The sequence below is a fragment of the Drosophila subpulchrella genome, chromosome X (genome assembly GCF_014743375.2).
Source record: "Drosophila subpulchrella strain 33 F10 #4 breed RU33 chromosome X, RU_Dsub_v1.1 Primary Assembly, whole genome shotgun sequence".
Classification (NCBI taxonomy): Eukaryota; Metazoa; Arthropoda; class Insecta; order Diptera; family Drosophilidae; genus Drosophila; species Drosophila subpulchrella.
Window position 1 is genome coordinate 10,615,242 of NC_050613.1, and position 26,179 is coordinate 10,641,420.

General features: G+C 43.6%; 4 protein-coding genes across 7 annotated transcripts; 2 read left to right on the top strand and 2 right to left on the bottom strand.

Moving 5' to 3' along the window:
- Positions 1-1,382: 1,382 nt before the first annotated feature.
- LOC119557041 (17-beta-hydroxysteroid dehydrogenase 13) lies at positions 1,383-7,831 on the top strand. Its single transcript, XM_037869586.1, has 4 exons — positions 1,383-1,538; positions 5,847-6,339; positions 6,663-6,845; positions 7,330-7,831. Exons 1-4 carry the CDS (start codon positions 1,519-1,521, stop codon positions 7,591-7,593), a joined length of 960 nt encoding a protein of 319 aa, XP_037725514.1. The 5' UTR covers positions 1,383-1,518; the 3' UTR covers positions 7,594-7,831.
- Positions 7,832-8,094: 263 nt separating this feature from the next.
- Positions 8,095-10,850, bottom strand: LOC119556802 (dynein intermediate chain 3, ciliary). Of its 2 annotated transcripts, XM_037869241.1 has the most exons (3): positions 10,694-10,850; positions 9,041-10,631; positions 8,125-8,553 (listed from the first exon to the last, which is right to left on the bottom strand). In XM_037869241.1, exons 2-3 carry the CDS (start codon positions 10,565-10,567, stop codon positions 8,125-8,127), a joined length of 1,956 nt encoding a protein of 651 aa, XP_037725169.1. In that variant the 5' UTR covers positions 10,568-10,631; positions 10,694-10,850. The 2 variants fall into 2 exon arrangements, with proteins under 2 accessions (XP_037725168.1, XP_037725169.1); XM_037869240.1 differs by having other exon boundaries at positions 8,095-8,553; positions 9,041-10,850.
- Positions 10,851-11,086: 236 nt separating this feature from the next.
- Positions 11,087-16,083, top strand: LOC119558169 (regulator of nonsense transcripts 2). Its single transcript, XM_037871432.1, has 3 exons — positions 11,087-14,071; positions 14,153-14,444; positions 14,508-16,083. The coding sequence occupies exons 1-3, from the start codon at positions 11,370-11,372 to the stop codon at positions 15,285-15,287; spliced, it is 3,774 nt and encodes a 1,257-aa protein (XP_037727360.1). The 5' UTR covers positions 11,087-11,369; the 3' UTR covers positions 15,288-16,083.
- Positions 16,084-16,203: 120 nt separating this feature from the next.
- On the bottom strand, positions 16,204-24,905 carry LOC119558170 (integrin beta-PS). Of its 3 annotated transcripts, none has more exons than XM_037871434.1 (7): positions 24,865-24,905; positions 21,890-22,456; positions 21,593-21,821; positions 20,878-20,962; positions 18,897-19,331; positions 17,601-18,830; positions 16,204-17,526 (listed from the first exon to the last, which is right to left on the bottom strand). In XM_037871434.1, exons 2-7 carry the CDS (start codon positions 22,380-22,382, stop codon positions 17,461-17,463), a joined length of 2,538 nt encoding a protein of 845 aa, XP_037727362.1. In that variant the 5' UTR covers positions 22,383-22,456; positions 24,865-24,905; the 3' UTR covers positions 16,204-17,460. The 3 variants fall into 3 exon arrangements, with proteins under 3 accessions (XP_037727362.1, XP_037727363.1, XP_037727361.1); XM_037871435.1 differs by lacking the exon at positions 20,878-20,962 and adding an exon at positions 20,211-20,295 and having other exon boundaries at positions 24,737-24,870; XM_037871433.1 differs by having other exon boundaries at positions 24,737-24,870.
- Positions 24,906-26,179: the final 1,274 nt, after the last annotated feature.

Sequence of the window (26,179 nt, forward strand, 5' to 3'; positions counted from 1 at the left end):
AGTTTACAATGCAACCTTAACTGAAAAATCAATCAGAATGCTTTAAGCCCTCGTTTATACGGAATATATCGGTATATATGGAATCGCTTGTTTGTGATGACTGACTGTATAGTAACAACCCAGTATTATCTATAAGTTAGTAATACAAAGTGTGCGGTCGCAAATTGATTGCCAACTTGTTTGACTAATCGAACTCTTATCTTCATGGGTTGGGTTCTACCTGGTTGACTCTTCAGGAGGTGCAATGGGTTGGGTTTTTTTCGTGGAAGTGGAACTTGATACTTTGACCCTGGCCAAAAAGTGATTCATCATGCTTAGTTGGCAATTGGTAAGGACTCCAATCTAATCGCAGGTTCAGGTGTCCCAGGGGTCAAGTAGTGCATAGGGAAAAATATTGTGTGTGTTTTGATTCAATGTATAATAATATAAATTTTATATATAGGTTATACATAGGTAGTTTGCGATTGCCTTTAACCTGAGAATAAATAAAAAAAAAATTATAGTAAAATATGAATTTATATAATTCTATGAGCTGTAGTCCTTTTCTAAATAAATAAATTTAGTCATAAGGTATAATATTCTTGACAAAACTGATAGGTTTGTCTTAACACCGATCTTTGAAAACTAAAGCTGTAAGAACTGTTATAAAGTTTTGGTATATATCTTCAGTTCTGTTTTCCCTTCACTTTTTGAAGAATTACACCTAAGTGGGGTTATAGATCATCCAGGAGTCCTTATCTCCGATATCGCTTTGGTCATGCTGAGGCATTCAAAATGAGAAGAGTAACTGCCCGATGAACCGATCTGAACTGCGACTGAAACCGTATAATGTTCAGCCGAAGCTTTTGTGCTGTATCTGCGACGTGCATCTACTTTAGCACCCCTGTGGCACCCTTGCCACCTTTGGCATCGCTCTATCTTCTCGCTCTCAGTATCTGAGTATCTGAACGAACTGGGTCGTAAACTCCGGCTGGCTGTGTGTATTTATATATGACACATATATCATTTTTTTTTTTATTGGCTACGGCCCGGGTTACAAGTGCACCCCCCATTTGGGGTATTATTATCGGAACCCGATTAACTCACAGGCGACTGCTATCTAACAAATACTATAGGGGAACCGGGTGAACCGTTGCACTGTGTTTGGATGTCGTTCCATATAGATCGGATCGGATTGTAATGGAATAAATCGGAATGGCAGTGCCATTGAACATATGTCGTAGTCGTGTTTATAGAACGATCTGCCGGCGCCTCAGTCGACGTCGCTGCCGACAGAGTGTATCTGCGAGTAGTGTACCATATAGTATCTGAAAACCCCTGGCAGTGTGTGTGAGTAGATTTGAAATAATAACTTATAAGACCGGCGTGGCGGTACGGTGCGTAGTGTTTACTTTGCTGAATATTCAGTCCGAATTCGTTAACAGCCGCTAACGGTTTGCTCCGGCTGCTCCGATCGTTCGCGCAGATCCCTTATTAAATATATACGATCCTTAAAGGATATTACGATCTATAATCAACATGTCGAAAGTGTCGCAAAGGTTTGTAATCAACGAAAAGGAGAGCTGTTGGTAACAACTAAATTAAAATATGAGAGTGAGAACGAATCAGCTATCTTATCAATCGGACCCTACTATGTATACACATGTAGTGCAATATATTTGCTGTAGGCGATAGCATAACCTTATCTGGGGGTCTACCACCAGTGCCCAGGAGCAGGGTTCAACGGGTTCCGGAACGTAATCTCGATTCCATTGGATAATTGACTCAGAGAGCCATTATAGATTTAGATCATTTGAACAATTCCAAACTAACTCATCCATTATGGATGATGATCGTGTCAACCTTTGACCATTGTGCAATCTGGATCAGCTCACTTAAGCGCTATTCACCTTCATCCGACTTAGTTTAACTATTGCAAATTGCCCCGCAAACCTTGACCAATGATCGTGTTCAGTTATTAACCTTCAATTATGGTCGCTCAACAGGATAATCCTAGAGAATTTACTTTTAAAAAGTTCGGATATTACTAAAAACATTTTAATGATACAAATTTTCGGTTGTGAAAGGACCGAAAATATCTGTATATGACTTCTAAAATTATTAATATTTCAAAATCAGTAACTGATATTACTAAAAAATTTTAATGATACATATTTTAGGTTGTGAAAGTACCAAAATTATCAGTATTTATCTAAAATGATTAATATTTGATAATGATATGATAACCCTAATATCAAAACTAATGTTACTTTTCAACAAGAAATTTCGCAATTGAAGAGTGAATCACTTTTTATGAATGATTTATTTTTCAAGTGCACAGAATCATCACAATTTTGGTTGTGCATTTGAATGGAACTATCTAGGTGGGCTGTTCAGGTTCAGCACGGTTTTGGTCCGATCGACTGACTATAAATAGCATTCCAGAAGTGCTGCGATAAGAGTGTTCTCCATGGAAGTGAAATGCGGGAGCCGGATGGGGCGATAGAAAGTGAAAGAGAGCGAGCGAGAGGGTCCGAGGCCATGGTCAGGGTTGGTCAAGTCGATGGCACGATCTGGTTGAATATATAACATCTATATACGGTAATATATGGGTACGCCTCATTTGTGCTGATCGTAATACGTAATGCCAAAAGGCAAAATACACAAAACAAAACAGTTCGGCATTATCAAGATCTCACGCAGCTGCAGTCAGAAATGTAATTACAGAACACGAGCTGGGAAAAAACGCTGACCCAAGATGGAACCACCCATTTCGCCCGCCCCCTTTTTGGGGCACTACTTTCGTACGATCCATTACAAAAAGAACAAAGTTAAGTTCATACCAGTCAAACTATGTGATCGTGTTAATATTATACTACCAAATAAAAAAGTTATATGAGGCTCTATGCAACTAGTTCACAAGATCTAGATCTATTATAATAATTAGAATTATTTATATTCAAACCGAAAAGTGAATACACCCAAAAAAAAAACCAAAAGTATACACTTAATAAGCGTTGTGTTAAAAGTATACTAAAGTTAGTATAAAAATGTAAGTATTAACTCAACACTTATTAGTTTCAACTGTATACTTTGTAGTATTAAGCTTATACTAATTATTATATGAGTGAGACTCAGTAGTATAAATAGTATACTGAACATTAAATAGTTTTTCATGGTGTGAAACTAGGACAATAGCGATTATTCGAACATATATTTTGGTGTGAAACCAGGACAAAAGCGAGTATACGAACACAGAAAATGCTACCGGAGTTGGCGTTGCTTGACGCGTTAATTATTATTGCCATCCGGACGATCTCGGACGACGCAGCGCTCGTCATTGCAGGCCAAGTTCCCCTATGTGAACTGGTGCGGGAGCCACAGATCCAAGACCGAGGTGAAGAGGAGTGCCAGGATGCAGAGCGTCGACAACTGGCAGGCAGCCTGGGACAACTCCAGCAAGGGACGCTGGACGCTGGACGCAAGGGTAAATAGGAAGCACGGCCAGGTAGATTTCTACCTCACGCAGGCGCTGAGTGGACATGGTTCGGGCACGACACGGAGAACGGTTGTCCAGAGTGCGGCAGTGGGATTGTTGAAGACGATCAGCATGTCCTATTTTAATGTCGCCGCTTCGGGTCTGATCGCTAAATGCTGATGAAGACCACCGGAGCAAGAGTTCGGCCAGCGACGGCAGCCTTCGCAGCGAGTGTACTGCGAACGCTGCGTCGCATCGAGAAGGAGAGGAGAGAAGCTACAGCCTAGGTGGCTACCATTGCGCTAAGCAATACCTTGCGGTGATACCGCGCAATCACGGCCCCTACTCTTGTTGCTTGTACTTATTTTAGTCTGTATATACGTGTTAGGTAAAGGAATATAAAAAAAGGAGCTAAAACATGTTATGTGTGTTGCGGAAAATATGAAAATTTATGAAATAATAACAAAATAATATGTGAAATAGTAATAAAAGAAAAACAACATACAACTTGATTTTATTGGGTTTGGGATACCACGGAAAACAAAATAGTATACATTTTATGTATACTACAGGCAACGGGGAAATCGTATAAGTTTTATACGAAATAGTATAAAATGTATACTAACGATTTCGATAAATAGCTTAAAAAGTATACTACGGCCCTCTAGATTAGTATAATATGTATACGAAATAGTATAAAACGGAGACTACATAGGATAGCTTTTATACTAAATAGTATAAAAAGTAAACTATCAGCATAAATTTCAGTACACTGAGTGAGTATAAATTGTATACTCGTTAGTTTAACTTTGATAACTTCGAAAGTTTCAGTTTAATACTTTCGGTGTCATAAGGTTAATACGCATCTTATCAAGATATTTTTGACACTCAATAGTTTAGTTTTAATGTACGAATAGTTTAGTTTCTATGATCATTTTTTTTTGGGTGTATGAAATCAAAGAGATCTTTTGAGATGTGCATTAATATTTAGAAAATGAAATACTTTTGAGTTTTGAATATACTTTTTTCATGTGTATTACAAAAAAGTTATATAGCTCGCCAACAATAGAGGATGCCATAGGTCATCCGATTGTCGCTGGGCTGGAAGATAAGGCAGATACACGCACACTCACATTCCAAATGGCTGTGGGTCATGCAAGATGGGGCCTGGATTAATCCCATTTCATCTCCATTCCGCTCCACTTTACTCCACTTTATAATTATGATGCTCAGATCAAAAGGCAAATTAGTAATAGCACGCACTTCCCACAAATACCATAGCACTATATTGCAATCCCTCAAATTTGATACTATTATTCTCACCAACAACAAAGCTTTTACCATACGGTCTTTAAAGTTGTAACAGCCAATTAAATTTTTAATCAGAATTAGTTTGTTTTTTTTATAGGTAAGAGGGATCACATAATAAATTATTCATTTTCATTTAACCTACATTAAAATTAATCTTACATATTAAGTGTAACACCTGAATGTAGTAACTAAAGGTTAGTGTGCCCGTTAAGTACGCTATAAAGTGCATGATCGTTTTTAGGTTGAGTTCTACGTTTCGAACAACGAGGTATGACTTTCCTCGATCTGATGCTTATTTTCTTTAAAGCAGCCAAAAAAGATAATTTTTAGGGCGATGAAATGGGATTCCAATTCTGGTCAAAACTACGAGATTCAGATTTTAGTCAAAAATACGATTTTTCTTTCCAGTTTTTCCATCGTTGTTTAGCCAAATCAAGGCGTACAGCTAAAAGACCTACTGTTTTGAGCAGCTTGCTACAAATGCTATCGATCCCCATCACTTTAAGGAAATATTATTTTTTTTCCAATTTTCGCATTTTTTATAAGGGGGTACCTCGGTTTATTTTTGGGATATTGATTTTGGTCAAAATACTCATTTTTTAGTAGTTTTTCAGTCGTAGTTTAGCCAAATCAAGGCGTACAGCAAAAAGAACGACTGTTCTGAGCAGCTTGCTATATATGCTAACGATCCCTATCATTTTAAAAAAGATTTATTTTTTGACCAATTTTCGCATTTTTTATAAGGGGGTGCATCGTGTTTTTTTGCGAAAAAATGTCAAAAGTTAACAGTATTCAGGTTTGAATGTCAATGGACTGGAAATTCAACAACGAGTTCAACGAGGTATGGCGTTCATCAATCTGACGATTATTTTGGTTACAGCAGCAAAAAAACTACATTTTTAGGGCGAAAAAATGGGATTTAGATTTTGGTCAAAAATACGAGATTCACATTTTAGTCGAAAATACGATTTTTCTTTCCAGTTTTTCGTAATTTGTTTCAAAAACGACGAAACCTATGAAATAAATACATCTTTTTTGTTATGATACATTGTAATATGCCACGTATTTATTTTTTCAGTGCTGACAATGGCAATGCCAACAGCAATGATATCTACAATATCTTCCTGCTGGTGGTGGACATCGTGCTGCTGATCGTCAAGTTCTGGATCGCCATCTTCGAGGCCATCGTGGGATTCTTCCGACCGGCGCCCCTCGAGGAGGTCAACGGCAAGGTGGTCCTGATCACCGGAACTGGCCACGGAATGGGCAAGCAGATGGCCCTGCAGTACGCCAAGTTGGGTGCCACCATCCTGTGCTGGGATGTCAACGAGCAGACCAACAACCAGACCGTCAAGGAGATCAAGGCGAATGGGGGCAAGGCCCACGGCTATGTGTGCAATGTTACCAAGCGCGAGGAGCTGATCGAATTGGCCCAGAAGGTGCGCAAGGAGCACGGATTCGTCCATGTGGTGGTCAACAATGCCGGCATCATGCCCTGTCATCCCCTTTTGGAGCACACCGAGTCCGAGATCCGCCTGATGTACGACATCAACGTGCTCTCTCACTACTGGGTAAGTTATATCCCCATGACACTGGCTTAACTTTTGACTAACTAACTGGATTTCATAAAAAGTCAAGACAAGCTATATATCAAATTATTATAAATTTATTTATGGAATCAAGATGTATTTCCAAAAATAAATCTAGTGAATTAGTCGAAACAGACAAGTGTTATAAGACCTTTTCTATTAAAGATCTGATTTCATTTACCTGTTCATATACCAATGATTCTATAAATTCCTATAAAGATATCACTCTGCATACAGAGATATCTATGTGAACGACAACCTATGTATACCCAAACTAACTTGGATATCATCTTCTCCTTCCCCAGATCATCCAGTCCTTCCTGCCCGATATGATTGAGCGCAACGAGGGCAGCATTGTGGCCTTATCCTCCTGCGCCGGACTCTTTGGACTGATCAACCTGGTGCCCTATTGTGGCACCAAGTTCGCCGTTCGCGGCTACATGGCCGCCCTCGCCGAGGAGCTGCGCCAGAAGAACCCCAGTAACAATGTAAGTATCACTTAATCTTACACTTTTAAGCACCATTTAGTGATTCATGACATTCAAGCTGGGGGCCCAATTAAAAAGTTATAGAATATCATTAAAAAAATCTTGGTTTATTGCCAGCGCATTAAGATTCCAATGGTTTTTTTACCTTTTCTGGTTAATGCACAGGTTTGGCATTCTCTTTTTGTTAAGCGTGCATCTTAGTTACAGACTAGTAGCTTAAAAAAAACACAGAATTTAACCTTTATACTGAAAGAAAAGTAACAGAATAATTAGCCTGTACCGCAGTGCTATCAAAAAAGTACTACATATGCAAATATATGAAAAAACATACGCGAATTCTTTAGAATTTCCCTTAATCCGGATTTGTTGATTTTATAAATCTTGAATTGATATTTTAGAACTGCCTCTTTCTTAAACTTTTGAAAGTATTTAACAACACACAAGTTGATCCACATTATTATTATCATCTCCCTTTGCCTTCCAGGTCAAGCTGACCACCATCTATCCCTACATGATCGACACGGGTCTGTGCAAAAACCCTCGCTACCGGTTCCCCAAGCTGTTCAAACTGATCTCCCCCGAGGTGGCCGCCGGTTCGATTATCGAGGCCCAGCGACAGGGATTGGAGGAGGCCGCGATTCCGCGCCATTTCGTGACCATCGAGAAGATCGGTCGCCTGATTCCCCGCAAGGCCATGCGGTTGGTGAACGACTTCCTCGACACGGGAGTTGATACCGATAAGCAGTAGAACCTCTAGTGCTTTGGATTTAACACCCTACTCTCCACCAGTAGGTCATAGAGCTTTATTGTTTTTTTTTTTTTTACTATTATCTCCTTTTAATTGCTGTGTAGAGAAGTGCAACTAATTGCTATATCAAAAGTGAACTTAGCAAGCTCAATTTAGCTGTTAGAAAGGTTGTTACTTAATTAAAGGCTAACGTTGTCGGGCTAAATGTGTTGGTCGTAATAAAGGTCTCCAAAGAGTACTCCATAAAGTTATGAAATGTTGTTTCGCTAGTTTGACCCGAGAGGCTGGTTTAATGTGCTTATCTGGTTGTTCATGCGGTGAGTTTTCCCCATCGTAGCTAGATTTTCAGGTTTCCCTTGGATTGGGTTCCCTATATAAATATAAAAATACTTATTTTGGATAAGTAAATAACAAAGCCTCTATTGAACAAAAATAAACCTTTTGAATGGTAATATAATATGAATTGGAAGATTCTTTATATTTGATATATTTTGATCATACTTTATTTAATCTTCACAATCCTACACATGTTTACTGGGGTTTAACAGATCCTTGCGAACTCCTTGGCTCTGCAGAAAACCTTTTCTCATAGTTCTGTGAAAGCTGGACCTTCGGTTCGGGTTGTGTATATATAACAGGTTCCCCCTGCAGTTTTTCATCGGCTGGATTCCATTCCTCAAAGACCGTGCGCTCCATGATCACCTGCCTCTTGGAGCGCTTTCTTTCCACAGTGAGTATCAAATCTTGGAAGTCACTAATGGCTGTGCGGAATTCTTCGTCGCCCTCGATCATCATCACGAACTGGTCGGGATTGTCGGGATCCAGCTCAAGAACGGGGGCTACCGCCTGCTCCTGCCGCAAACGATCCTCCTCCGCCAATAAAAGGGTTTTCCGTTTGAGCCTTACTTCATCATAACGAGCCTCCAGAAGTTTACTCCGCACGATCTCACGCTCAAACATCTGTAGGAAAATTAAGGATCATTAAAGTAGGATAAATCCGAAGGATCTATAAGCCCTATACTAAGACAAAGAAACGAATCTACTACTTGTTCTGTAAATATATGAGACCAAATACAGGAACCATGTGGTGGTAAATTTAAGTGTACGGTAAAAAAACCATTCTCAAAACCATTATCTCGATCTTGAAACTTGAGATGAATTTTCCTGGGATTGCAAGTCTATCTTTTTTCTCTTCCGAGATTGCTTTATCTCTAAAAACAATCTCGAAAGTACTTTTGTCTTGATTTCAAGAACATTTCTTCTCGAAAAAGAGAAAAGACAGTTCTTAAAAAAAAAAAAAAGTTATTCTTGGCTCGTTTCCCTTCTTAATTTTACTGGGTATAATAGATAGTTGGTAATGAGAATGGATCGGATAGCTAGAAGATTCAAATCTTTCTGAAAGGGTATTCTTTAAGAATAATATTAAAACTAGGATTTCGATTCGTACGGCTGCTATGAGTGCCTTCTCCTTGCCAGTAGCCTGTCGCATGGACTCATCCAGGGTCAAGATGTGACTGTCGCCATTCTTCAGGGCAATGGCCAAGAAATCGCCATCCGGCCGAAAGACCACATCCGCAATCGGAACCTTAAAGTCAACGGAGAGAATGGGCAGTCGGTGGTGGAGCAGCAGATCCCAGAAGTCCACCACTCCGTTCATATCTCCAGTGACGAACAGGGAGCAGCGTCCCGTGCTCCAGGCTCCGCAGACAATCTGTGTCTTCTTCCGGAAATACATAGTAGAGGGTGCGTCCTTAACCTCCTCCGACCAGATCCTTGCCCGCCAATCTCCCGTGACCAGGAAGTTCTTAACGAAAAAGGGATTCCGGTTGATACTGCGCACTGGTCCGGCGAAGAGTTGATAATGGGCCAAGAGCGTTTCCGTGGGAGTCATTCCCTTCCGGTTGCCAACAAAGACGTGACCCATATCACTGCAGATGATGAAGCGCACAGGGATGGTATATTCGAACTCCAGCACCGTCACCCCATGCGAATCCATCCTGGATTGACGGTCCTGCGGTTCCGGTTCGAGGAGCAGCTCCTGCATGGGCATCTTGAGATCCCTGGTGTCCCAGTACTTGATGGAACCATCCAGCGAGCCCGAATAGAACTCCGTGTTGGACTTGGAGTGGACCCAGCAGAGGGCCGAGGTGGTCTCCCTGTGGGACACCTCCAGTGGGCAATTGCGCACCGGCAGGCCGCCCTTGAAGGTGTTCCACACACAGACCTGCCCCAGCCCCGTGCCGCCCACCATGTTGTTCTCGTCCTTGGGACAGATCTTGGCCAGCGACACTGGCACCTTGCTGTCGTGAAAGATCTTCGGCTTGAGGGGATTCTTCAAGTCCCACACAAAGAAGGCATTCATGTCGCCAAATGGTTCATCCGTGACCAATCGCAACCTATCTCCACTTTGAAATTGGTTAGTGAACTGGGTCATAAACTGGCGGTTATTATTGGGCATCCACTCGATGGAGGTCAAACGGCGGGAGGGCAGCCACAGGTCATGGAAGACATTGGCCACCCTGGCCCGGAATCTCATGCGGAGGTCGTGACCCAAATCGAGCGGCAGATCCGCAAAGAAGTTCTGATAGATATTCAGGGTGTTGTTCTGCTCCGCCACGGCCATTGTGCTCCGGATCATCTCCAGGACCTGCTCACCCCAGCTATCCTCGCGCTCCACCTTCTTGCGATGTCGCTGCGTTTGCTCCTCGTCGAAGGGATTCACCTCCTTGGGCCAGCCGCCCTCGTAGTGATACATCCCGTGCTGATCCAGGGTCACGTTCTCCGTCTCCATGATGGTCAGGGCCATCTGGCAACTCAGTTGGGTGGACCGCACCGAGGGATTGCGCATGATGTACTTCAGCCGCTGGCGGCCACTGGGATGCACGCTGACCATTAGCTCATTGCGATCCTGGAACCGGCACTGCCGCCCAAAGCGACGCCTCTCGCGGGAGTAGATGAACTGGTTCTGGTACATGGTGGGATTCTGGGATGCTCTTGGTGATGGAGGAGTGAACCTTCTTAAGCTTCTGGAAAGGAACCTGTAGCCTCCAAAGAACTGGGATGTTTCAAGGAGTACAGCAGGTCTAACGAGCAAAGCTACCTTTTTTAAAAAGATTCTAACTGCAGAACCAAGGATTTCAGGGACTAAGTGTAGTTCTGTTCGTCCTCCTTCTGTGTCCACTATATATTTTTTTCCTTTTTTAGTTTTTAGTAAATGTTTTTTTTGTATTTTCTTGTTGTATATGATGTATGTTTGACTATGTTTCAAAATACTACTAAGAAGACCTATACATGTTCCATATTATAAAGTTTTCAACAACTGTCAAAAGGTGACCCAAAACGGCAAAGCGGAATAAATTCCAGTTTGAATTTTATTTTATTTTGGCGGTACTACAATCGATATTTATCCCGTGACATCGTCCTTTGTGAAATCGATATCCGTTGGCCCTAGTGTATCTGCCTATCGTTCTGCGATACACGCCTGATATCGATAGCACATCACAAAAAAATTAAAAACAAATCGTGAAAATCGTGGCGGAAAAACGTGGGAAATACAAGGAAATGCGAGTCGACTAACGGCTATCGTTAAATATAAATCTGTTGCCAGAGCAATTCCCACGATTGACCACCTTAAGGCGACTATCCCACATAGAAACTGTGCCCAGTCACAGCTCCCAGTTCTCCAAAAAATACAGCTTGCCAGCAGATTGAATTTCAAAACATAGCCACTGGGAATCGAATCCAGGCGCTGCGAATCCCCACAAGGAATTGCTGCCATGCTAGCCAGCGATTCCGCAACACCAGGCGCTCTGGAAGCGCCGGTGGCAAGCAGCACAACAACAGAATTGGCCACACCGCCGGAATCTGGCAAAGATCAAGCGGAAGATGTGGACGAGGGTGAGGGTGAGGGCGAAGGCGAGGGCGAAGGCGATGGCGAGGTTGATGGCGATAACGACGACACGGATGCGGATGCGGACGCGGAGGCCAATGCCCTGGAGGCCGAGGAGCGCGAGGAACTGCAGCAGTTCATCAGCGAGCTGAACGAGAAGATCGAGAGCAAGCGGCAGCTGCGGCTGCAGAACTCCACATTCGAGCTGCCCGGCGAGGAGTACTTCGCCAAACTGGACTCCAACCTCAAGAAGAACACGGCCTTTGTGAAGAAACTCAAGCTATTCACGGCCACCCAGCTGGATGGACTCATGCGGGAGCTGTCCGCCTTGAATCTGAGCAAGTACATCTCCGAAATCTGCGCTGCCCTGGCCGAGGCCAAGCTAAAGATGACCGATGTGCCGGCGGTGGTCACACTGGCCTCCCGGCTGCACTGCACCTACGCGGACTTCGATGTCCAGTTCCTGGAGGCCTGGCAGAAGGCACTGAACATCAAGGCCAGCGAGAAGATCGGCAACCCCAGCAAACTTCGCGTTGATCTTCGCCTATTCGCCGAACTAGTCAGCTCTGGTGTGATCCAAATGAAGCCGGGATTGGCCCAACTGGGCATAGTCCTAGTGCACCTGATTGCCCAGGATAAGGATGACCATAGCAACTTCTCCATAATATTATCCTTCTGCCGGCACTGCGGTGAGGAGTACGCCGGCCTGGTGCCGCAAAAGATGCAACAGTTGGCCAGCAAATACGGCGTGGAGATGCCCAAATCCGAATTCCTCTCCGCCGACAAGCAGCTCAATCTGCGCACCATGCTCAAGGGCTACTTCAAGGCCCTGTGCAAGCATGTGCTGGCCGAGCAGGCCGAACTGATGAACATGACAAAGAACATCCGGCGCACCATGGAGTGCAAGGGCGAGATTTCCACGGAGAAGCGGGAGAAATGCGAGCTAATGCAGGCTGGATTCGATAAGCTGTTGGCCTCCGCTCAATCGCTGTCGGAACTGCTGTGCGAACCACTGCCCGAACTGGCCAAGGAGTCCGAGTGCTGCAATCCGGGTACGGTCATTGACAACATGCTGGACAGCGCCGCCTTCGGGGTGCTCGATCCCTGGGGCGACGAGGAGACCCGTGCTTTCTATACAGATCTACCTGATTTGCGGCAATTCCTGCCCAACTTTTCGGCACCCAAAGTCGATTTGGAAACCCTGGAAGAGCCCAGTGAGCTGACCGAGGAAGCCATTGAAGCCAATCTAGATGCCGAAATGGATCTGGATGATCCACCGTCCACCACCTCGGATACGGCGCTGGAAAATGCCAGCGAAGAGCAGCCCACCACGCCAGTTGCCCCCACGGAGGATGTAAAGCCGCAAAAGATGGGCAGCGCCTTGATGGAACTGGGACGCCAGCAACAGCAACAAGGCCAGCTCAGTCAGAATCCGAGCCAGACGCAAACCCAGATGCGTCAGCAGTTTGACGGCTTTCTGGTCAATCTATTCAACTGCGTGAACAAGGAGCTAATCGATTCGGCGGCCATCGAGTTCCTGTTGAACTTTAACACCAAGCATCAGCGCAAAAAGCTGACGCGGACCATATTCTCGGTGCAACGCACTCGCCTGGACATCCTGCCCTATCTCTCCCGGTTTGTGGCCATTGTGCATTTGTGCAACACGGATGTGGCCACCGATTTGGCAGAGCTGCTGCGCAAGGAGTTCAAGTGGCACATCCGCAAGAAGAACCAGCTGAACATCGAGTCCAAGCTAAAGATCGTGCGTTTCATTGGCGAACTGGTCAAGTTTGGGCTGTTCAAGAAGTTCGATGCCTTAGGATGTCTGAAAATGCTGTTGAGGGATTTTCAGCACCATCAAATCGAGATGGCTTGTGCCTTTGTGGAGGTCAGCGGCGTGTATCTGTACAATTGCAGAGATGCCCGACTGCTGATGAATGTGTTTCTGGACCAGATGCTGCGCTTGAAGACGGCCACGGCAATGGATTCGCGGCATTCGGCGCAGATTGAGAGCGTCTACTATCTGGTCAAGCCGCCGGAGTCGTCGAAGCGAGAGCCCACGGTTCGACCGCCCATGCATGAGTACATCCGTCACCTGATCTTCGAGGAGCTGTGCAAACAGAATGTGGAGCGCTGCATCAAAATGCTGCGCCGCATCGACTGGCTGGATCCGGAAACCAATTGTTATGCAATCAAGTGCCTCAGTAAGGCGTACCTGCTGCGCTTCCCGCTCATCCGCTGCCTGGCCGATCTCGTCTCCGGACTGAGTTCATATCAGCCCCGGGCGGTTACCATTGTGATTGATAATGTGTTCGAGGACATCCGCGCTGGCCTGGAGATCCATTCGCCACGGATGGCCCAGCGGCGGATAGCGATGGCCAAGTACCTGGGCGAAATGTACAACTACAAGCTGGTGGAGTCCACCCACATCCTCAATACGCTATACTCCATCATCTCGCTGGGCGTGTCTATGGACCAGAGTGTCGTCTCGCCACTGGATCCGCCCGATAGCCTGTTCCGGCTAAAGTTAGCCTGCATGCTACTGGACACCTGTGGACCCTACTTCACCAGCCAGGCCACGAGGAAAAAGTGAGTACGATCAGCCCTGTTTTCAGCGGCAAAGTTTTTAAGAGATAGTCGTTCAAATACAGTCTTTCTAACGTGTTTCAGACTGGACTACTTCCTGGTCTTCTTCCAGCACTACTACTGGTTCAAGAAATCCCATCCCGTGTTCAGCAAATCGGAAAACACCTCCGATCTGTTTCCCATTCTCGTGGATCATACTTATCGGGACTGCCTGGCCGGTGTGCGGCCCAAGCTTAAGTTGTACAAGAGTCTGGATCAGGCCAAGGCGGCGATTGATCAGCTGCAAGAGAAGCTCTATCCGCAGCTGAAGGCCAGCAGCAATGCTCAGGATCCGTCGCTGACCAGCATCAGTGAAATAAGCGAGCTAGACGAGGGCGTAGGTTTTTTCACAGAAATATATTTGCCCATAGATTTCATATTCGATTTCTTACTTTGGCAGGCCACCGACGAGGACTCGGGATCCTCGAATGATCAGCGGGAGCGACAAGTGGCCGGCCAGGAGCCGGAGCCGGAGCAGAGCAACGATTGGACAGAGAACGAGACAGAGCCACCGCTGCCGCCGCCCCCGCCGCCAGAGAAGTCCAAGGAGGACCTGGAGTTCGAGCATTTGTACGAGAAGATGACCACGGACTCCTACCAAGAGCGACTGAAGGAGCCGATCAAGGCCACGGCCAAGGATATACCGGTGCCGATGATGGCGCGACTGCAGAAGAAGTCCTACGAACAGATTACGGGGGTTCAGACCTCCGGCAGTGGCAACAACAGCAATCCATCGCAGATCTCAAAGGCGACGGCTGCTCCGGAAGCAATTCCGGGCTCCCCGGGCGCGGAGCCACCAGAGGGCAACGGCAAAGCAGGCGGAGGAGGTGGTGGCGGTGCCGGCGGCGTGGGCGGAGGCAGTGCCGTTGCCGCCGTGCCCTTTGTGCTGATGGTGCGCGGCAACAAGGGCGGCAAACAGCAGTTCAAGTCATTTGTGGCGCCATCAGACTCCCATTTGGCCATCAACCTGAAGCTGCAGGAGCAGAAGATACGCGAGGAGAAGGAGAAGGTCAAGCGCCTTACGCTCAACATAACGGAGCGGATCGAGGAGGAGGACTATCAGGAATCGCTGCTGCCGCCGCAGCAGCGCAACTTCACCCAGAGCTACTACCAGAAGCCCAACAAGCACAAGTTCAAGCACCAAAAGGGCGCACCCGATGCGGACCTCATCTTCCACTGAGACGCTGCCCCTGCTGCCCCAGCTGCCGGAACCGTAAGAAGCCGGGGCCGGTGATTGTGGGAGCTACCGGGTGCTGTGGCACAGTGGCACCTGTTTGTTCCCCAGAGCCTCATGGCCGGCGCATTGATACCACTCTGCTGCTGTACGGCCCATCGCCGGCGATTGTTTACCACGGAATCGAGAGAATGAGATAAAAGGAGAGCAACGCTCCAAGAGCCGTCCAGTCTCCGCCAAACAAAATGCCTCAAGCTCCGGACGATTTCCGATCCGATGCATAAGAGCCACATCCACCTCAAGCCGTACTTAAGCCAACTAATCCCAAAACACCATTTCGCCGTGGTAGCTCTCAAGCCAATCCAAAAATGGCGCCGGGTCCCTCGTCATCGATATTATCGTGTACATAGAACTGCTACTCCCCCAATCCGTATCCCGTATATTTTAACACTACATAGTACGTAAAAAATGCCTAGACTTGTTTCGAAAACAGAACCCCCCCAATTGAATATCAAAGCATGTATACAACGATATATACAAAATGTTATAGAATGTTATACACACATCCGATATTGCCATCCGATGTTCGCTGTTCCATTGACATTTTTGAATCAAATGCAGAATACAGTCTGAAAGTGAGTTTGTCTCCTTTGGGGGAAAAATGGTCGGATGACCGAATGGAAATGAAAAAAACCCTCAATGCAATGCCAGTAACGTGATCCGCATGCCAGTAAGTCTCGAACTTTATACGCTTGATTTTCAGTGTTTTTAGCGTTGTATACAGACACCTTATTTTTGTATCGCTTTTTCATTTAATAAAGTAATTTAAAATCAAATCACAGCCAAATTGTTATATCTCAAATACTTAAGGGATGCGTAGCCCAGCACCATTCCCAATGAATTAAATTGGAAATCGAAAATGTTTCTTCTTGTTTTTATAGTTTCTTTTTATTTATTTTTCTAAAATTAGCGTCAAACAATTTAATTTCCACTTCGTTTTATATTGCTAGTGTTTCCACTTCATTTTGTATTGGTATATCATTCAATAAAATTACTCAAAATAATTTTCGTTTTTTTATACAAAAGTTTTTGTTTTGGTTTTGTATTACTTTAAATGTTAATCAGTAATCAGTACAAATGGCAAAAAATATATATTTATATAGTAGTATTAATTTACTATTAATTATCGAAATTCAATAAAACAAAACACACACAAGAGACTATAATTCCATTCTGTTCCACGCGGTTGCCCTCTTTTCTTGCTTTCTTTTTTCATAAATAAAAACATACAAAAGTAAAAAATGAAAAGATTTCACAGAAAAACAAAATGTCCCTGGGGCTCTCTCTTGCATTTCGAAATTAACAAGTACAAGCTTAAATGTTAATTGCTTAAATATTAATTGTAAAGTTAGCTTTAAAAACAATAGAAAAACATTTAGACGGGAGGCGTGACGAAGGACAAGACATTTGGGAGGGTAGCATTTCATTTAAGTTTACCATTTCTGGCCATTTCTATTAATAATAAAGGCTTCGATGAAAAAATAATTAGAAGTAGGGAAGTACACAAAACAAAAATTACAATTAAAGTGTAAAATAAAATACAAATTCATGTGCTGGCTTGGGATACTACTTGGGCACAATAAAGAACACAAAAATCATATATCTAACTATCGTTCGTAGTACGTTTGTTGGCTGTTTTTCTTCATCTTTTTTTTTGTTACTTCCGTTTCCGGCTGCTTGTTGTTGTTGCTGTTGTGTGCGTTGTCTGTTTTCTTGCTTGTATATATATACGTATAGATATAGTCTAAAATATGTTGCAAGGCACAAATCGTTTGCTCGTTAAGTATACGCAATGTATAAAGGCTGCCCCACAAGGGGGTTCTTGTGTAAATGTATATATAAATATATATATAGATATAAGGTTGACTTAGTTTAGAACGCGTTTCAATGGCAGTTGACTTTAGTGGTTTTGCACCCGGGCAAAGCAGCTTCGTCGATGTGTTCGGAGTCGGTTCTGAAGATTGGTTTTTGTGGATTTATTGGTGGTGGTTAATTTGGTAGGCTGTTGTTTTCGGGTTTCTGGTTTTCGGTTCAAGCACAGACAGTCGTCGCCCAGTGGTTAGTTGAACGACACGAGTTATCAAGTTATATTTCCCTAATATTTAGTTAGATGTCGGATTTATTTGCCCGCATACATGGGGTTCTTGAAGGTGGAGGTGGCCTGCTTGTAGATGGGATTCTCGCCCTGCAAAAAGAATGGTTTGGAAAAAAAATTAATCAAAAGGGATTAACTATTTGGAGAGCCTGGCAAAAACTCACCGTATCCCACTTGGCGTTCATGCGCTCCTTCTCGAAGCGAGCGAACTCCCGGCGATCGTGAATGGTGGTCAGCAGCTTCCACAGCAGCAGAATGGCCAGACCCACCAGCACAATGGCCGCAATGACGCCCAGGACAATGCCCAGCATGAAGACCTTGGGCGGGCACTCCTTCGTCTCCTGGGCATGGACCTTCAGACCCTCGCCCTGCACCTCGCTGTACTTGAACATGAACTTGCAGTCGTCCTCGTCGAAGAAGGTGCATATCTGCTCGTCCTTGTGCTCATCGATCTCCACCTTCTCCACGCCCACGGGCGTAAAGAGCGTGCAATTGGCGGCGCAATCCTCTTCCTTCTTCAGCACACCCGTGTGGTACATCTGGCACTGGACGCAATCCTTCAGCTCCTGACACTTGCCCGAGCAGGTGGGGCACTTATCGCAGAAGCGACCGGAGAAGCGTCCCTGTTCGTTGGCATTACACTTGCAGTAACCGCACTCGCAGACGCCGTGACCGGAGCACAGTTCAGTGACGCCGGGCGGCGCACAGGTGTGATTGGACTCCTGGCAGGCGCAGTTGGTGCCACCCCAGCCCGGCTTGCACTTGCACTGGCCGCACTCGCAGATGCCGTGATCCTTGCCCGAGCACAGCTGGTTCTTGTTCCGTTCGCAGCTGAAGTTGTCGCACTCACAGAACTTGCCGGACACCTCCTCCTGGGGATTGGGACGCTTGTGGCACTCGCAGGTGCCGCAAACGCAATTACCACGGCCAGAGCAGTCCGTCAGGGTGGTGTTATCCGGCCGGCAAGAGGCGTCATTGGCATTCTTCGAATTTATATCGGAGGCACTGCACTCGCATTTGTTGCCATAATGACTGTCGTCGCACTGGCAAATGCCGCACATGGAGGTTCCGTGCTTGTTGCAGCTGTCCGCCAACTCGGAATAGCTTAAGTGTCCCTTCTTTTCGCAGGGACACGAGCACAGCATCTCCAGCTGGATCTCCATGACCTCGTTGATGCCCACCGGCGAGATGTGGATTGTCTGTCGCCAATCGCGCGGATCCTCGGGACACTTGAGCAACTGAATCTGGGCGGTGAAGGTCACCAGCTTGTCCTGCGTCAGATTTTCACACTTTGCGGTCTGCACCTCCTCGCCGCCATTCAGGCAGGACGAGAAATAGGTGATCTTCACATCTCCAGTGGCGTTGTCCTTCATCTCCACCGAAGAGGAGATTTTCTGCAAGGCATAAGCAATGGATTAAATAGAGTCCAAAGTATATATTATCATTTAAGGAACACTTACGGCGTATTCACTCTTGACCAAGGTGACCACATTGGATGAATCGCTATCCAGTTTGGCCGCCGAGGAGCCCTGGATATGCTGGACCAACTTCTCGTACACGGACAACTGATTGGCGGTCACAGCGAAAATAATGTTGATGGCATTGTCCTTGACCTTTTGGTTGATCTGCGAGATACTCGGATAGTCCTGGTAGATGGAGTGCGTGTACTCGCCGTGGCTATTCAGATGGCACTCGCCGTCGTTGGGTGCAATAACGCCACCCAGTTTGCCATCGCCGGCATAATGGAATCCTGCGTCCGTGGAGAAGACGAGCAGGCGCCGGGCACTGTCACGCCAGCCGATCTCCGAGCGGCAAGCGATGGCCTGCATGATGGCATCGAAGCCGCCCTCGGGGGCATCCAAATTGCCCGACACTTGGGCACCCTTCACCTCTTCCTGGTGGACAGAGATCAAGGATTAGCGCTGGGTTTCTCTGAGGGATTTATGGGTTAGTTCGGTGGATTTGTGGGGCAAAGTAAGCTGACACACCCTGTTTGGCTAATAAAAAAAACTCCTTTGCAAGCAAACACTTTCAAACCTTGAGCCATCTATCAATTTTAGTTTAAGATAACATTTGTTTCTATACTACGATAAGATATATGTACAGTCAGATATGATTAATACGCATGGCTCAGGTAGCTAGGGGAATAGAATTCCATATTTGGAACCTAGAAATGAGAAACCATCGTTTCTATGTCAGTTATAGGATTGGGTCAAGATCAACTATCATTAGATCGTTTTAAGAAATGAGAAACCGTCTATAAATTAACTAAACTCTTTTTTATATAAGGTATATAAAGGTGCTTTTTTTAAACTCGGATTCTTGAAAATAGTTTTAAAGATGACCTACAGTTCCTCTAAAAATATATATACATGATTTTATTTTTATTTTCTTCCCTTTGTTCTTAGAACTTTAAACATTTTGAATTTTTTAGGGTGTGTCAGCAGATAAGAAACACAAACAACGTTAACGAAAAAAGCCAAGCATGCAATGGAACCACCACCAATATGTTTGCTATATAAGTATACTATGCCTTAGCTAAGTGAATAATACAACTTAGAGTTAAGTTACATGCATTACATATGGATAACCAAACCCAAACAACATGATATTAATAATATTTCATGCAAAAACCTATGCAAATGACATGCCAAATGCCAAACATGATCCAAACTTGGAATGATCAGAGTGTTAGGATGGTTGTTGGGCCAAAATGCTTTCGAATGCGGGTGCTATAATTCCGTTTTCAAATCCAATGGGACTTGACCACTTACAGTAAAGTTGTCAGCGTCTTCAGTCAATCTCAGACTGTGACGATAGCCATATGTTGCAGTGCAATTGGTACACGGCTCAAGTAGGCTAATTTTGGTTTAGATTTCGCAATATTTTGTTCAAATTTCGAGCCAAGCAACGGGACATTTTCAAATGCACAAGTACAATATATATTGTCCGGATTTATATGGAGAAATTGATGAGTACACAATGAAATAAAGAAATATAGAATGAAACATAAAAGATCAAATAATCAAATTCAACATCGAGTAGTGCAGATAGATTACGATTACGATTACGATATAGATACGATACCAATAAATATGCTATAGAGTATAGAGTGTGGATAAGAATGTAAAAATGTGCTGATCAGCGCGATAACCCGATCCGGCATACAACACTCAAAAGTATAGACGACAAACACTTATAACTAATGCTTAAGCTAAGAGGTGCAATGGGGATACTTTGGGATATAACCGAATGTGGAATGGGGCCACTACATAGAGTTATGGGAAAACATGCACATTGATCTATACACACAGCTACAGATCCAGATAGATGGGTAGATAGATGGATAGACAGATAGATAGGTATATTCATAAAGATATATGGGAGCAGGCACAATTAGGTGGTGGTTATAAGGTGAAGTATCGATTAATCGTCTCTTACAGAGAAGCTTTCGGTGTTATTGTTGAGTGGCATGTGATTGTGGTAACCGTAGGGAGCCTTGCAGTTGTCGCAGGGATGGTCGAGTCTACAATTCGATTCGAATTGATTTGATTTGATTCGATTCCGTCGATCGGTGATGTTGTTGCACAGTTGTTTGTTGTTTGTTGGTGTTCATGGTTTGGTTGTAAGTATATAAATAATTAACAAAGTTAGCGGCTGATTTGGTCTGTTAAATTGTATACAATTAGCTCAAAAGTAGACATACAGCATATAGGTACTAAGAAAGAGCAAATGATTTGGGTACAATTGTTTTTTGTTTTTGAGTTAGCGATAGGAATATTTCTAGGGAATTTTGCATTGATAAATTGTTGGTCACCACCGGACGTGTTGCTCATGGAAGCTATCAAATGTCGCTTCTTGATGGGCTGGCCAACGTCAATTCACCAAAATCGCTGATAAATCCATCCGAATTATCAATTCTATGACTATTACAGAGTTTCTTAGCACTAACATAGCTTAGTAGGAACTTTGACTTGATAAGTTGTTTAAATCATATGAAACAAGTCATGATATAAAAAAAACAACGTATGATTAACAATTAAAAAACTTTGCCTTATGAAATAAAGATAAAAACGTATACAACTTTAAGATCAACATTTCCCAGCTCTTGGGTTTAACTAGTCCTTTTTGTTTTCGTTTTCAGGGCCATACTCACTTTTTCTTAATGGTCGAGACATAGGGCATGAGCACCTTGTCCACAAACGAACCGAAGCCGAGACGGAAGTTCGAGGTGATGTTCTTCATGGCAGTGGACAGCTGGGCGCCCAGCGCAGACAGCTTCTCCTTGTCGTCCTCCATGGACTTGGAAAGGTCCATCAAGTAGTAGAGATCCACCGGATAGCCCACCGCCTGGGAGTACCTAACCTTGAGTTTGTGCTTCTCATCTGCGAGAAGGATTTGGATTAGAATTAGGTTCTATGGGTGAGACAATGCAAGGGCAAAGACTACTCACTGACGCGCAACTGGAGGCTCAGGGATTGCGGCTGGATTTGGACAATTCTGCTGGACGAAGAGCCAGAGGCGTGTTGGGATCCACTGCTGGCGTATGAGCTTTGGGAGCTCTGGCTGAAGGAGCTAGAGCTGCTGCTGCTGCTGCTGCCGCTCATGCTGCTCTCATAGTGATAGCCACTGGCCGCAGATCCTGCCGCAGTTAGCTGCTCGTCCATCAGAATCTGCTCCGTGGACACCGGGTTATAGAGGAATGCTTCGGGACACGATTGGGTGCCGTTCTGAAAACAACGCGACTGGCCCTTAAAGTCTGGCTGCATGCACCAGACGCAATCCTCCACCTGGATGCAGGTGTTGCACTTCAGCTTGGACGAGCAGGAAGTTCCGGTCGCCGTCAGTTTGGCGGATTTCTGGGCCTCCGTTTGTCCAGCGATGGCGGCCAGCAGCACGACCAGGAGGAAGGCCAGTTGGCTCCCCCGGTTTTTCTCGAGGATCATGACTCTGGTGGGGATTGATGCAGGAGGTGTGTGCAAGTGCTGTGTGCTCTGTCTCTGTCGCTTCTGTGCGCCGGCTGCAATGGAAAAGCAATTGAACTGATTAGTTTCTACAAATGGATTGGTTTGCTTCCAAGGACTACAGTTGCGGAAGAAATAATAGTAGCACTGCCATTTCCCATTTTCTTAAGGGAATAAAAAACGTTATAGATGCCTCAGTTTACATAAAACTCCATTATTGTTTAATTCTTTGCATTTATCAAATTTTAAAAAGTTTAAACTTTGAACTTTAATACGAAAAAAAAACTTATCTTTAAAAATTTTTATCTGACAGAAAAAAATCGTTAAAATATACTTATTTTCAAGAACCATATAATCCCTTAATATAACAAAACTGTTTTTTTTTATGGATATATATGGCTTAAGATTGAAAATGTGCAGAATATAATTTTAAATGATTAATGTATGCCTATATTTTAAGTACTTGATTTCGGTTTTTCAGCTGGCTGCTATTATTTCGACCGCAGGTGTATGTAAAAGTCCAGCTGCTGCTTGCACTGCTTTACCCGGCTGGCCTGCTTTTTTTTACTGCAACAACAAACAACGGCAAATGGCCCCCTTTTTTGTTATTGCTGTTTCTTCTGCTCTACCTTAATGTTTAATTTTATTTTCTCATCAACTTGGCCAGATGACTCATCTCACACACATACACACACACACTGGCAGGCGACAAGCGGCGAGTGGGTGTGCGTGATTTTTGTTGGCGTCCAAAAAGAATAAAAGAAAAATAGGAGAAGAGAGATGGGAGAAGACGAAGGGAAAGAGGAACAGGAAGGTAGAGAGCTTTCGATTAACATCGAATGCATTGCGAATTACTCATTCGAGCACGTTCCGTTAGCACGCTCTCTCGCCCCTCTCTTTGCTCCTGGCGAAATGTAAACAAAGGCCGAACAGTGAGTAGTAGTCATTGAGTCAGCCTGGTCTCCCTTGATTTCCGCCCAACTTGAATGAATCACTCACTCCAATCCACTCATACCCCTACCAAAAAAATCAAAAATTCCATATTCCATATGCAAGAGATATAAAGGGCTGCAGATTACGTATGGCTTGGCTATTTTTAAACACCCACGCACACACAACAGAAAACAATTTGCAGCAAATCGTGCCGCCAAAAAAAAGAGCACAAACACACACACACAAAATAAAAAACTATAAAGTCCATGTTTATATACCCTTGTAGTTAATTCCAATGCCTTATATCATGACTTCAACCAAACTCGAAAGATAATTTTAAATCAGCATAAAAACAAAAACAGGAAAGTAATGAAAATTTCTGGATCTAAGCCCACAGAATTTTTAAATTCCATTATCATTTATGAGTCGTGCAGTTAGTCATATGTGTTTTCGATCATAGGTTTTTCTACGATGATGTATCTTAAACAATTACAAATTGTTTATGGCTAGTGCATAACAAACTCCTGGCCCAAAAGTGGATACCCCCTTGAATAAACAGCATCTGCAACGCAGAGTTTTTACCATGGCTGGACGCCCACGCCCCCTAGGTAAAAACCAGCAACATCTGGGCCGCCCACATGTGGGTGTACTAGTTGAACCAGTGGCGTGCTCAAAGGGGGGATTTAATTAGAATATTGACAAGGCTACGGACAGCATGTTAATGGATTTAAAGTCAATCTTGTTTTCTTCAAGGAGTTTCACAAATTTGAAATCTTGCTACCCCCTTTGAAAATTTACTGCCCACGCCACTGAACTTCTTGTTTCTGTTTGCTCCTGCCTACGTACTCCAGTGATCAGTGGGTGGGGGAAGTTGCGATAAAGAGGGACCAAGGCGTAATCAACAACTGGCGTCGCAACGTCGCCGATCTGCACTCGAAAAAATAATAAATAAATACGAAAAATGTATGCTTGAGGATTCATTATTTTTTTAGCTCAACAAACAACCCACACACACACACACACACACACACACACACACACACACACACAGATAGGGCGCTCCATGTGTGCGTGCCTGTGTGTCGTCACTGCGAATGAAATCATCGAGAAAATGAAAAAAATCGAGCGCTTCGAGGTTTCTTCCCCTTTTTTTGGCCAAATGCAGCCGGAATCCACCGTTTTCTTACGTAATCCCCACTTATTTCACTCGCTATCTGATTAATGCCAGCACTTTGGTTCAACTTTCGCTGCGTTTTCGCTGGTAATTCGCGAAATTAATTTCCATCAGGGCGGTTCTTTTCTTATTTTGATTTGCTCTCTCGCACACTTGTGGAGTTCCACTCACACACACACACACACGCACGCGAGCACTGTGCACACACGCAGTTATTGCAGTTACTTGCCACCGTTATTCGCCCAATCAGCGAATTTAACTCTTTTTGGGGCACAAAAAAAAAAACAACTTTGACTGCAGCAGCCGTTGACCGCCAATTGGAGTCGGGAATTGGTTTTGGATTAAATTAATATTTACTGCTTCTTGGTTGAGTAGTGTGACCGTAATAAGTATGCCGTCTGACACAAAGCAAAAATTACCATTTATATTTGAGCAAAAATGTCAAGAATACGGTCTTCAAAATGTTGGGGGGGGTGTCCTCGCTTGCTTAGCCGTGACTTCCTCCCAGTATTTGGTGAGACCGTAGTACGTACCAACAACATACGTCTAACCTTGCGAACGGGCATACTAAAATGTTGGGAGGGTTTTAACGCTAACTTAACAGTGGTTCGAGTCCTGGCCTTAATCCTCCAATTTTGGAATCGAGTTTTCACCACATTTCTAAAATAAATAAATAAATAAATAATAAATAAATCTAAATAACCTGCATATTCAAAACACTGCTCCTTTTTTATTTTGCTTACCGTAGCAACCATCGCCTTAAACATGCAATGGCGCAGGGGTAAAGCCCTGAGCGAAAAGATGACCATTTTAAAACGTCCAAAATAGTTTGTTGTTTTTTTTTTTGGATAAATTAGTAGTAGTATTCAGCAATTAAAATAATAGAAAACTATCCACAACTTTTTTTTAATCCTTAGACACATTAATAATGAAATAAAAAGTAAATTGCAGCAAAACTATTTAATTTGTTTTCATAAATTTTCTTGTTTTGTTTTTCGTCATTTGAATAGTAACACCACAATTAAAATCGTAATTTAACTATTTCTTTTTTCATGTTTTTTTTTTTAAATTACTATTCTAAATTGTAGATTACCCAATTTAGTGGATTTAGAGTGCCCCAAAATATCTGGGTCGTGTTTTGGATTTCATGTCAGGAAATCAGAGTAATAATTTTAATTAAATGCGAAAAGTGTCTACAAATAATTTTCATGTAAACAAGTATTCTAATAAAAAAAAAAAAAACTAGGTAAAAAAAAAAATAAAAACAAAAATGTAAATTGTTGGTTACAATTTTAATGACATTTCAAAATTGTATGGATTAACTACTATTCTTTTTCTATTTGTTATAGGTTGGCACAGTTTTCATTATTTAATAGTTGACATTACATAGTTTTTTTTGTGTGAAATAAAGAGGTGGTGAAAAACATGGACATGGACATACAGGAATACGGATAGTTACGTTACTATAAAAATAGGTTAACAAAAATTCAAAAGAGTATTGTGTACTTATGTTTGGGAAATACTCGAATGTTTTCATGTAGGAAAATCCAATACAAATGCAAATGTGAAGGAGGCAGTTCCATGTAAAGTTTTTTATACACTTTGGTCTCCAAGCCTGGTAAAAGGTTAAAAATAAGTAGTTCAATGATTGTTTTCTAACAAACATTCGAAA